The sequence below is a fragment of the Mirounga angustirostris genome, unplaced genomic scaffold (genome assembly GCF_029215605.1).
Source record: "Mirounga angustirostris isolate CCGP_5_RB_7025 unplaced genomic scaffold, mMirAng1.0.hap1 SCAF_6, whole genome shotgun sequence".
In the NCBI taxonomy this organism is placed as follows: domain Eukaryota; kingdom Metazoa; phylum Chordata; class Mammalia; order Carnivora; family Phocidae; genus Mirounga; species Mirounga angustirostris.
In genome coordinates, this window is record NW_026991714.1 from 9788376 (window position 1) to 9800948 (window position 12573).

At 52.6% G+C, this 12573-nt stretch overlaps 1 protein-coding gene across 3 annotated transcripts in view; it reads right to left on the reverse strand.

Moving 5' to 3' along the window:
- Positions 1 to 7263, reverse strand: part of FAM78B (family with sequence similarity 78 member B) — an 88800-nt gene extending 81537 nt beyond the window's left edge. For 2 of the 3 annotated variants that reach the window (XR_010412181.1, XM_064593837.1), the window contains exon 1: positions 6530 to 7263. Coding sequence is in view for 2 of the 3 variants with exons in the window: in XM_064593837.1 (XP_064449907.1) it covers positions 6530 to 6792 (263 nt within the window). In the remaining variant the exon portion in view is untranslated. The remainder of the gene's footprint in view (positions 1 to 6529) is intronic. The other variant, XM_045876830.3, reaches the window with a different exon arrangement.
- Positions 7264 to 12573: the final 5310 nt, after the last annotated feature.

Sequence of the window (12573 nt, forward strand, 5' to 3'; positions counted from 1 at the left end):
CATGGCAGCACACAGACAGGCAGGGTACGGGGTCCGAAGCCAGTCCCCGCGCCGCCACCAGCTAGGCTTGTGCCCTCATGTCCTCTGACCTCCGTGAGCCTCAGTTTTCTCCTCAGGAAGATGGGCACACCGACAGCATGGAGCTCCCAGGGTCGGCGGAGGGTCAGCCAAGATCCGAGTGCTGGACAAATCGGAGGGCAAGGGATATTTGGGATCTTGTGCCCCGCACTGGAGTCTGCAGTCCCCTACCCAATCGCCAGCTTTCTCTCTTCACCCGGAACACGAAGCACCTGCAGACAGCTTTTTGCCTCTGCTGCCTGGTGGACGGTCACTGACACCCTGCTGTCCCCATCCACCCAGTGCCCGGCTGAATTGTAGCATCTGGGTTACACGAGCCGCGTTTCATTTTTCACTCCCCTCCTAACCCTTGTCCTGACGTCCCCTCTGGGTCCTCCCATCCCTTCCAGCCCCAGGGTTGTGCTTTATCTCCAGTGAGCTTAATGCTTCCTGATAAGACCTGCTAATCCTCCGCCACTCCTCCTCTCCGAGATGGAGAAGATTAGAGGCAAAGGGTGAGGCCAGCTCCCCTTCAAGGGCACTCAGGACTCTCATGAGGGAAGTGGATCCTGTTTCTCATCTCATGCTCTCGACTGGGAGTCCCTGACATTTCTGGTGAAGTGCAGCTCTAGCCCCTTCCAGGTCATGAGCCCCCCATCCGGGGCTGTAATGGGAACGGGGGGGGGGGGGAGGGTGGGTGTTGGTGCAAGTGGCCTGGGGGCTCATCAGATGCCTGAAGGAGGTATCTCTATGACTGAGGAGGGCCACATGCAAAGCCATACCGCACGTGCAGGCAGCCGCAGCCATGGTCACAAAGGAAACTGCTAGCTTTGGGGGAAATGACCTGAAAGAGCGGGGTACTAGCACCCACAGTCCTGAGATTCAGACCACGGGTCAGTGATGCAGGTGAACGGTGCTATGACATGGTCTCCGGGTTGCCTCTCCTTGGGCAGACACCGAATGCCACTTGATCACAGGTAACGCGAAAGTGAGGTTTGGGTGTTTGCTGAACACGGCTCCTCGTGCACAGACCTGGAGGCAGAGGAAGTGACAGATGGGAGCCCTGCGCTGAGGAGCAGTGGATCTGCCGGGGCAACGCAGAACGAAATGACCCAAAAGCATAGCGGCGTTACACTGTGTATGTGTTAAGCGACAGCTGGGACGTCTAGAGTTCAAGAGCTTGGTCGGGTTAGCCTTGGGTGTGATAGGAAAAGCTGATTTTGAGGGGCCCCCTGGGGGCCCAGTCGGTGAAGCATCCGACTCTTGGTTTCAGCTCAGGTTGTGATCTCAGGGTTGTGAGATCAAGCCCCGTGTTGGGCTCTGTGCTCAGCGCTGAGTCGGCTTCGGATTCTTCCTCTCCCTCTGCCTCTCCCCGTGTGTTCTCTTTCTCTCAAATAAAAAATAAGTCTTTAAAAAAAAAGCTGATTTTGAAGACAGACATGATTTGTTGAAGATGACACAGACTATTCGAGGTCCGAAAAAAATGGCTCATTTATTTTTCAGATGTTTATGGAGGGCCTGGTAGGAGCTAAGCACCATTCATAGGGCATAAGATGGATAGAATATCTGCTTTCATGGGGCTTATATTCTAGCAGAAGGGTCAGGTGTTAAACAAACATACAATTACATTCTTACAAACTATAACAAGTAAAAGAATAGTGTCTCATTCAAGAGAACAGAAGAACCTTAATTTAAACTGTGAAATCCGGGTGGCCTCTGAGGAGGTAATGGTTTAGGCCTGAATAAGGAGTAGGAATGTGCTAGAAAAGGGTGGGCAAGAAAAGCATTTCAGACAGAGAGCAGCACAAGGAAAAGTTCTGAATTGGGACAAGGAAGCTGTTTTGTTTGTTGTTTTGTTTTTTTTTTTTAGAAGTGGAAACAGGTTGACACGGCTTAAGAACAGAAAATTCGGAGACTGGGATGAGGCCTTCACATTTTCTACCTTTTACAATGAAAAGTCAGTAAAAGAGTTTAAGCAGGAAAGTGGTAACATTTACGTTTTGAAACTATCACTTGGCCACTGTGTGGGGAAGAGACTGGAGGGAGGGCAAGAATGAAGGTGGGAAGTTTGGCTGGATATCCTCTGCTGGAGCAGGTGAGAGCTGACGACGACCTCCCTGTGAGGGTATGAGTGGACGCAGAGTGGTGGCTGGATTACAGAGCTATCCCAGAGACGGGACCAGGGGGGTTTGATGATGGACTGGACGTGTGGGAAACTATCTAGGATGACACACAGATGGTTCAGCCTGAGCAGCTCAGGGGCTGGAGATGTTCTTTACCAAGATGGGGGAAGATCGGTGGAGATGCAGATTTGGGGAGGGAGCTGGAGTGGCAGTCAAGAGTTCCGGTTTGGGTACATTAAGCTTGAGATGTCTTTGAGACAGCCAAAGGGGAAATCGTACACCGACCGATACATACACACACACACACACACACACACACACACACACACACCCTATGCCGCAGGTGACTGCGCATCACACAGAGTATCGATTGCCATGGGGAAGGATAAAATTACCCGGGGAGAGGATCCAATGAGTAAGGTCCTCATGAACTGTACTCTGAGGTAAGACAGAGAAACAGCTAGAAAAATAGCATCAAGCTAAAAGATGGGAGTGATTCAAGATGGAGGAAGCTGTCGACTATGCGGAATATTGCTGAAATAGCGAGTGTCTCTCAAAAGCATCTGCTGGATTGGTAACATGGAAGTCACAAACTGAGCCAGAACAATTCTGGAATGGATGGAAACCAGCTTGGATTGGACTGAACAGGCAACAAAGGTGGGCAGGTAGTGTCAACTTCTCATCAACACTGACTCCCAAGGAGGAGTAGGGACAGGCGGGAGTGAGCTCTGACCTCCGCAAATTTCACCCAGGCCAAGGGTCTCCCAGCCTTGGGCTGACCACAATTCCCTTACAGCTCCAGAAGATGACACACATGGGCTCAGAGAGAGTGGGGAGGGCCTTTAGCCACGGCCTGTCCTCCCTCTGACCTCGGCTTCACCTCATTCATCCTTGACACATGAACCCCACTCTTTGTTCAAACCTCACTCAGGAAACCTCTTGGGTGGCATACTCTAGCATTCAAAACTGTTCCATCACAGAGGTTTTATGTCTCTGTTGAAAAGCCCCTGCATGGCCCAGAGGTATGAAGAAAGTAGGAAGAGCCTCTCCACGCTGGTTCAGAAGACCTGACCTCAACCTTCTCCTTTCCAGGTCATATTATCCTAGGCCTTTCCCAACAGACCCTGGCCTGCCTTCGGACCTCATCTCCCACTGCTCTCCTACTTGAAAGCTCCACTCTGGCCTACTTATGCTCTCTTAAGACACCTTATATTTTCCTGCCCCCATATATTTGCTGTTCTTCCCTCTTAGAATGAGTCCCCCTCCTTGTCTAGCTGAATCTTATCCATTGCTCACATCCAGTTCCAGTCCTTCTGCCTCTAGAAAACCCTGCCTGGCTTCCCACCCCTCTTTCCAGATTTCTCCTATACTGCTTGGGAGCAAAGGCTTGTTCTGCCTGTGTCCCTCCCTCCTACACTGAGGAACTATGAAGCTGCCTGCTTGGTCCTTTGCTTTCTTTGCTGGTGCCCAGACCTGAGAGGCGCTTGATAAATATTTGTTTATTGATGGGATGATTGACGAAAAACCAGAGGCCCTTCATTCCCGGAAAAATGAAGACTTGGACCAGGGCTGCATTAGCGGGGTTCACCAGGGCCAAAGGAGAAATAAATAGAGGACATAAGTATTCACCAGCCTGGGTTCTATGCAATCATGTGAGAATGTTCCAAGTCACTTGAGTTCAAGTTCAAATTAAGCTCCGGCCATCATGATCATCAACTGTTTCAAATGCTCCTTCAGAAACCTACTCCTTCTTGGATATGTTGAAACTTTAACCCACAAAAGCTCATGTTTTCTTTTAAGCCTGTCACTAGAAGTTTCTTGCCATTTTAAATTATGGATTTCCTCTGGCAGTCCCTTTTAAAATGTTGAAAAGGCAGCTTTCTAACCTATACCCTCTGATCATGTCTTGCTTCATGTAACAAGAGCATTGCAGAGGGGTGAAAATTCAGCCTGTGGTATTTTTTATCCCCCCACTCCAGATACTGGCTAAAGTGGGTAATAACCAACAGATTGTGAAGACTTCCATGCAATATGAGGTCCCATTAAAAAGTTTGTCCTGGCTAAGTTTTCAGGGCATACACATTTTGTGGAGATGGGTTCAATCCAATTTGGGCTCCAGAGTATGCTTAAACATAGCAATTACTGCAACCATGAAAACAGGTGGACTCTGGACCCAGATCTCCAATTATATGCTTCATGATATCTTGGGCACTGTTTTGCTTCCCTGCATCAATATGAACACTGAGAATCTTAAAATACTGATAGTAGCAGTTGAAAAGCAAAGCTCTTTTCCAAGCCCCAGAGGCAAGAATTCAGCAAGGAAACATCAGGGAATAAGTGCCCCTCAGACCCAACACCAGTTCATCCCCATTGAAGCTGGTTCCACGGTGGACACTCTGTCCCCCAGATTCAAGGATGTTTGACTACTATGTCTGTTTATATCTCAACTCAGCTTTTCCTGAGGTGGGATATGTTTTCTTTTACGGAAAGAAATTATTTATTTGTTTGCTTTTGATTTACTGATTCACAAGAGATATAAAGCAACAGGGAGGCCTGGCTGTGTAGTCCGGGGAAAAATGCTCAGTCCCTCCTGGCCTCCTCTGCATTGGCCCCAGACTGCAATTACTGCTCCGGTCCCCGCCCACCCGGGCAAGGTGTACACCACCATCAGGGCCAGGACAAGAGGGAAGGCCTTTGCCTGGTGTGGGGCTTGCTCTGACTTCGCTGGAAATAATGGGTTTCTAAAAGAACAGCTTTAAGAGACCCATGTGTTCAGATATAATCATCCTTTGGAGGGTGTGTGTTTTTAAATGGCATGATTCACCCAAAATAATATGTCCCCCATTTCTTACATCCAGCTGTCTTCCAGAAAGATAAGAACACAGTGAACAGAGGCATATAGGAAGAAACTAGGCTCTCGCACATCTTCACTAGGAATGGGCCTTCTCCAGCCCTCAGCTTTTATGCTTAAAGAGAAAAGTTCAAACTCTTTGAGGGGAAGGCAGGGAGAACAAAACAACCTGTCAAAATCTCTTTTAGCACCCATGACTAGTGTTAACTTACACGCCCTCAGAGTGCAGTTAAAAACCCTGCAAGCTGCCATTTAAAAAAGATCGTTTGGCCTTTCAAAATCAACTCCCTTCCCCATATATTCAATGGATGAACCTTGGGAGCTCCAGAGTCCCCGGTTAATAAATGAAATGAGGCTGGATTTCCAGAAGAGGGTTTCTCTAGAGGCCGCAGGCTAAGTGCTCCAGACCAACACTGTAGCGCAGGTAGAATGCAGGCCCCAAACCTTTTAGCCACTGTGGTCGCCAACCGCTCAGAGTCGGTTTCTGCAAGGAGGCTGGCGGGGAGTTAAGCAAAGTGAGTAACTAAAAAGTCCTGGGCGCGACAGCCCGCAGCCTGGGGCTCTGGGGCAGGCTGCGGACTCCGGGTGGCGGCCGCGGAGTCGCCGCGGTGCTGGGTCTCCCCGCAGCCGCCCAGCCCCGCGCGCACCGAGCAGCGCTGCTGAAAGAAGTTGGAGAGCTCCCAGCTCGCCGACTGGATTCGCCGGTGGGCGCTGGGGAATCCCTCCCGGCGCCGCAGTTAGTAAAGTTCTGGAGCAAGTAAGGACCCTGGACAGCCAGGAGACGTGTACTTGCCCGGAGCACAAGGAAAACCCCGCGCCGCGCCAGCCCCAGACCGCTCGCACAAGGTGCCTGCCCGCTCCCCACCGCCGCACAACTCGTCCAGAGGGCGCCGAGCCAGAGAGGCGGCTCCGCCGGGCTTGCGGCTCCGAAGGGAAACGCCTGCAGCCTTCCCGGCCTGGGGCACGAGGGCTCGAATTCAACAGCGGAGGGAACAGGGGCAGAACCAGCAAGTCCCGCTCGGACGCCCGGGACCTTCTCCTCCAAGCCCTCTCGGGCTTTTCCAAAGGACGCGCGGCACAGCCGGTGCGCCCCCGGCGCTCCACTCCACTCCTCTCTCCACAGGTCCCCCCAAACTCTTCCCGGGAAGCCCCATCAAGCCCAGACGGCTCCCCGAAACTCCCAGGGCACTCGCCAGCCACCCCCACGCCCGTCTCTCGAACCCTCCTTGTCGCGTTCTCGCCGCCCCGCGCCCTCCTCCTCGCGTTCACGGGGAGTCAGAAGCAAACCACGAGAAAATGCCTTCGCGAGGAGCCTCCCTACACCCGCCCTGTCACTGAAACAAAAGCGCAGGGAGGAGGGAGGTGGAAGAGGAGGCGGGAGGAAGGTTTAGAAAGAGGATGGGGAGAGCGCTAAGCAGGAGCTGAGGAGGAGGGTCGGGGTGGGGAGGAGGGACGGGGCCAGGGACCCCGCTCCGGCTCCGCGCCGCCGGTCGCTTACATGCCCAGGTCGCTGTAGGTGTTGAAGAACTCCATCTGGTTGCACGCCTGGATCCAGCCCACCACCCAGGTCTCGTGGCGGGGGATGGGGGGCATGACCACGCGGGCCGAGGCTTTGAAGTAGGGGGTCTTGTAGCGCAGGACGATGGGCGAGGTCTCCTCGATGCGCGTGGGGCACTGGTCGATGGTGGCGCACACATCGTACACCACGATGTTCTCGCGCCGGATCCGCGCCTTGCAGGTGATGCTTTGGATACAGCCCATCCTGCCGCCCGGCGCCGGCGCGGCGCGGCGTGGGGCAGCGCGGGGGCCCGCGCGGGCAGCCGGGGGCGCCCGTCACGCCGGCATGGCGACGCGCCGCCAGCTCCCGGTCCGGCTCAGCTCGCGCCTGGGAGCGGGCAGCCGCCGCCGGGCATCCTCCCGGGAAGCCCCCTCCTCCGGCCGCCGCGCGGGGTCCCCGCCGCCCCGACGCCCGCCCGCCGGCCCCCGCCCACGCCCGCCCCCTCTCTCTCCGGCAGGGCGCGCGGAGCGTGCGCTCCTAGGAGGCGGCGGGCGCCCCCGCCGAGGGCAGAGCGGGGAGCGGCGCTGCGCGGAGCGGTGCCCACCCGGGGCCGGAGCCCCCCGCCCCTCGCCGGAGAGGAGGCGGCGGCGGCGGCGGCGGCGGCGGCGGCATGGAGCCGGGGGAGGGCGGCGGCGGCGGCGGCGGCGCCCGGTCTGTCTGCCTCCGCGGCGGCAGCAGCAGCAGCAGCAGCAGCCGCCGCCGCCGCCGCCGCCGCTGCATGAACCTCTGCACCGCGGCTGCCCCCCGCGTGCAGCGCACCCAGCGGCGGGCGAGCGGGCGGCCCGAGCGGCAGGCGGCGGCGGCGGCGGCGAGGGCGGCGGCGGAGATCCGCGCGGCCGCCGGCCCCGCCCCGCACTCCCCTGCCCGGCCGCCGGGGGCTGGGGGGCGCCAGGGGCTGCGGCCGGGGGGCGGAGGGCCCCCTCGCGCCGGGCTGCCCGGGACGTGATCCGCGGAGGAGACTGGCCGTACGCCACGAGTTTTGTCCCTCTCCGGCTGCCGTCCGGGCGGCGGGGGGCGGGTGGTGATGTGTAAGGGTGGGGGTGTTTAAAGGGCCGCGGGCGCCGGGGTGGGGCCTTGCACGTGGGGCCGCGCGGGGCGGGGCTGCGATAGGTGGTGCCGGGGTGGGCGTGGGGGCTGGGGGGCCCGGCGGGGCCCGGGTGGGGCCGGGGTGGGGTCGAGGTGGGCGCCGCGCTCCCGAGTCTGCTGGGAACCGGGAAGCGACCGTCTGGGGCAGCCGGGGCGGGGGGCGGGGGGCTAGGGGAGCAGCTGTGTCTTCGGCAGGTCGGTTATTTGTAATGGGGTTTGTTAGATTAGAGTTAGGCTTGAGCTCCCCTAGTACCCTGCCTAGAGGAAGCCTCCAGGAGCCGCTCGAAATGCGGTGGATTTGCGTCTTTCCCCGACTGGATTTGCTCTGGAAGCTTTTCTTTCCACCACCACTGTAGGGAGGGTACCCAGAGACCCCCCCCCCCCCCCCACCCCGTGCCCTAACACCACGTCGCCAAAATGCCGAGAGTTTGGGTTGTAGCATGAGCTCAGCTTTTACTCATCTCCTGCCTTCATCTAAATCTTTTCTTTCCCAGAAAATGCTCTTTCAACAAAACCCGACACATAGGGGAATTAGAGCAGTGGTGGACTTACCTAAACACGGCGTTTTGAACGTACCTGCGGGGAGACAGGCTGTGCCCAGCACGACCATCTAGCTGGATTAGAATGCCTAGCAGCCTTCTTGAGGTTACCCAGGGTAACCTGTGACCTGCTAAGTGCAAGGGGAACTTGAGAACATTTTTGGAACCAGGCTGAATTTAAATAGTAACTGCTTAATGATACAAGTCCAGGACACCGGTTTGTAGTAAGCCATCTCCCTCGTAGAAAGCCTGGAATCTCGGGGACCCACTCTTGTCCTAGCTTCTCCAGAGCACAGCACGTGGGGGCTGACCAGCAGTTGTCTGTGAATGAATGAAGGAGTAAAGAAAGAACAGCCTCACTGTCCTCCTCCTGCGGTAACTGCCACCGTAGATATTGGACATTGTGTGCAGTATGACCCAAGCCATGTGTCCGATATTGTGGTCTAATGTACCAAACGGGAAATGATATTTAGCAAATGCTCTTACTGGGCATCTTTTTACATTTAAAAGCCCAATAGCTTTTCTTTAAGTATTTCTTCTGTGATCATTGAACATTTTGCAGGATCTGGTGCCCAAGTGTGAAACAGTCTGACTAACAGGCTGCGGGAGGCTGACGACAGTTAGTCTTTAGCTAGGACAGATGTGATGAGTAATTTAAAAGTCGGTTGAGATAAAAGCATTCTTCATCCTTGTTTTAACTTTTCTGGCACCTTGATTCACTTTGTAGTTAACAAAAAAGCAGTTTTTGCCTTTTGATAGCATGCTTCGGTCATTTTACCACATCGCTACAGACCTCAATCGCGGGTCCTTTGATTCAGGAGACGCTCACTGACTTCCTGGCAGGAGCCAAGCCTTGTGCTACGCACTAGGATTCAGAGGTGAACAGGAGCTCATAGATCACTGAAGATAAACCTGTTAAGGTGTTAGTGTAAGTTGTGACACATGCTTCATTAGGGGTGTGTATCCAGTACTGTGGGAGGCCAGATAGAAGAGCCACTGAGAGATGTATCCGTGGCTCTCTTGAAGTAGTGACATTTGAATTGGATCCTGAAGGTATTGTAAGAGGCTCTCCGAGAAGAGGAGAGCTTTCGGGCAGTGTAGGACAAGAGTTGGACAAATGAGAAATGCATAGAGGTATGAAAGAATGCAGCATGTTCTGGGAGATAAACAGCTCACAGCCAAGGCGTTTCTCAGTGTTAGACGGTGGGATAGGACCCTATCTTGATCTTCACTGGAAGCCAGTGAGTGCGAGATTTGCATTTTTTTAAAAAAGATTTTATTTATTTATCTGACAGAGCGAGACACAGTGAGAGAGGGAACACAAGCAGGGGGAGTTGGAGAGGAAGAAGCAGGCTTCTTGAGGAGCAGGGAGCCCTATTCCAGGCTAGATCCCAGGACCCTGGGATCATAACCTGAGCCCAAGGCTTAACGACTGAGCCACCCAGGTACCCGCAAGATTTGCATTTTAAGAAAAATTACCCGGTATCCTTTTGGAGGATAGAGCAAGGATGGTTTCGAGGCAGGGGGTCAGGGTATTGTGATGACAGATGATTTGGCCCCAAGCTAAGGCAGTGCCATGGGGCTGGAGAGGCCTGGCTGCGTTTGAGAGTCATTTAAGAGGTAAAATCGATTTACTTGGTAACTGATTAGATGTTGGGGAAAGAGTCTGGCCAACTCTGAATTTCCTGGCTTCAGCAATAAATACATTTGATTTAGCAGTAGTCAAAACAAGGAGACAGAATTGGAAGCAGATTGAGATTGTGTGTTGTCATGCTGTGTGGAGGGTATTTGGGGGAGGGGGCCAGAGTTTGGGTTTCAGTGGTTATTGGGTTCCAGGAAATAGACAAAGAGAAAAGCACTCAATTGGGGGAATGTAGTTAATCCTTGTTGGTTTGAGTTACTTGTCAGGCTGTAGTGTCGTGGACAAATATCATCCTTCGTCTTCTGGTAGCACGTGCTAAGCCTTCATAAACAGGGCAGAGCGATGGCAGCCTACTCCAAATGGCAGGAAAAGCATATAAAGGAGAATATACCTTCTTTCCAAACTTAAAATGAGGCCTTGTTTTATCCAGTAGAGAACCAATAAAATATAACTCATTATTCACAGACCTGGACCCCTGACATTCTCAAAGGGTTCATGCATGACCTTCATGAGCCTCCAAAATCATGAATGTCACCACGACATATCATTTCCACTATAAAAAGCAGTAAAGTGTGAAAAATGTAAGGGATCCTTTTAGACTCTTAATGGTTCTATCAATAGGGGACCAAGGTGATTTCTAAAGTGACTTAAATAAATTTTGCCATTAAAATGAACTCCTTACTTCATTACATCTGTACCTCCTTAATTCTGTATTTCCCTGGCTCTGCAAAGAAAAACAAATGTTAGCCGCAGTAGGAGTGTGACTACATAGATGTCAAGGAGAAGAGAAGAGCTGAGCTGTGTGGGGACATGAATGCCAGCCGTCGGGTGTGGTCCATTCACGAGCTAAGTGGCTGGCAAGTCCACTCTGGCATCCTGGCAAGCCATTCAGATTTGTGTCTCAGCAATTACCTCATGGCAGAGACCTTTCAGATCACGCAGTGGAGACTGTGTTCATCCATGAATAGTCAGTCTGCAAATGCCAATGGACTACTCTGTGTAGCACGCATAAAAGTCCTCAGAAGTGCCACGATGTCTCTGTGCTGTTCTTCTAAGCTCCTCTTTCTCTCTTGGCGTAGTGAGTGTCCCCACCCTGTGAGCATCACCTGCCTGCCTCTCTTAGCACCTTTCATGCTGTCACAGTTGAATGCTCACACAGATCTCCTTCAGTAAGCTGTTCACACCTCCGGGGAATGTGGCATCATGTCTTGTTGCCCAGCCCAGGGCCCCCTGCCTAGGAGCTGCTCAGTAAATATTAGAATAATTAAAATTATTTTTAATATGATAAAATATTATTTCCCATAACTTAACTGTAAGCTCTGTCTCCTTACCAACAGTAAGCTTATATTTTTATCCTAATTCTTTCTGCGTGGTACTTCTTTGTCCTCCCAGTCTTCCCTCACAACGAGCCTTCTTGGTGGTTAAGTGATGCCTTTTGTCTCTGAGCACCATATACCATCTCAAGGGTTATCCACTCTAGGCACCAAGAAAGGGAAAGACTTCAATGACAAGACGTTGATGACAATCATTCCTTGTGAATAACCTCATTCGGGTTTATTCTCAGGGCATAGCACAAATGCTCCTTTGTACGTCATGCTTTTGATGGTCTTGTGCATGACAGAGACCCTCAGTTCCCCCAAGTTAGAGCCCCAGAGCACATTCCCCAGGATGCTGGCCTCTGCACCTCCTTTACAGTCCACTCTCTCAGCCTCCCATGACCCCATGCTCAGTCTTTCCAGAAGCAGGGCGATCTCTGACTTTATTTTTCCTATTGGTTGACTCATTACTCAATTTGTCAAGTGTGCTTTTTAGAAACTCTGGGTTACAAGGGCCTATTTTCTAGTTGACCTTGGCAAGGGTTTTCAGAAACTGTAGAAGAGATTACCACAAGTTGTTGCCTCTGGAGCTGTTAAAAATGGAGATAGATTTCTACCTAGCTTAGATGTCCTGAAGACAGGCAAGAGGGTAAATGAATCCTCAAGGTCCAAGAGTTCAGGGTTAAAGAAATAACTTGGCTTTTTGGTGTGAGCTCCTCCTACCACCACTTCAAGTCAGAGAAATCAGGCTAAGCTCAACAGGAAGTGGACCGTGGCCATGGACTCTTCACAGAAGGCAATCAGCCCAAGATGTGACAGCTGATTCACGTAGTCAGTATCTATCAAGCCTTTCCCACCAGCCTCACATTACCTTAGGCTGCAAAGACTGTGAAGAAGGATGCCCTAGTTGCTCAGCTGTCCTGTTGAAGGTCACTCATGCCTGTCTCTGCCATAGTCAGGTCCTTTTCTAGGTCCTTCTCTATAGGGTTTAATTCTCTTCTCTTCTTTTAATCCCATGATTCTGCAAATCATGATTCTCCTCCTAGCTTCTCTGACTCCTCTTGCTTCCCCATCTCCCACAGACTAGTATTCCCAAGGGTCTCTCCTCCCGTACCTGAACTCTCTCAGGGCATTTACTGATGCTACTGGTTTTAATTATTATTTTCCATGGATGTCTTCCAAGTTGGTCCCTCCAGCCCAAACATTTCCTCAATTCAAGGCCAGCACGTTCATCTGCCTACTAGATGTTTCCATCCAGAAGTCCTGCTATCTTCTTCATACCAGTGAATTGGTACCTCTCTCCCTGAAAGCCAGTGTCTCCTCCTGACTACCCCACTTGTGGCTGAGGGTTCTTCCCTCTCCATCTTTGCCACTGTCATCCAGCACCTCAAGCGAAAACAA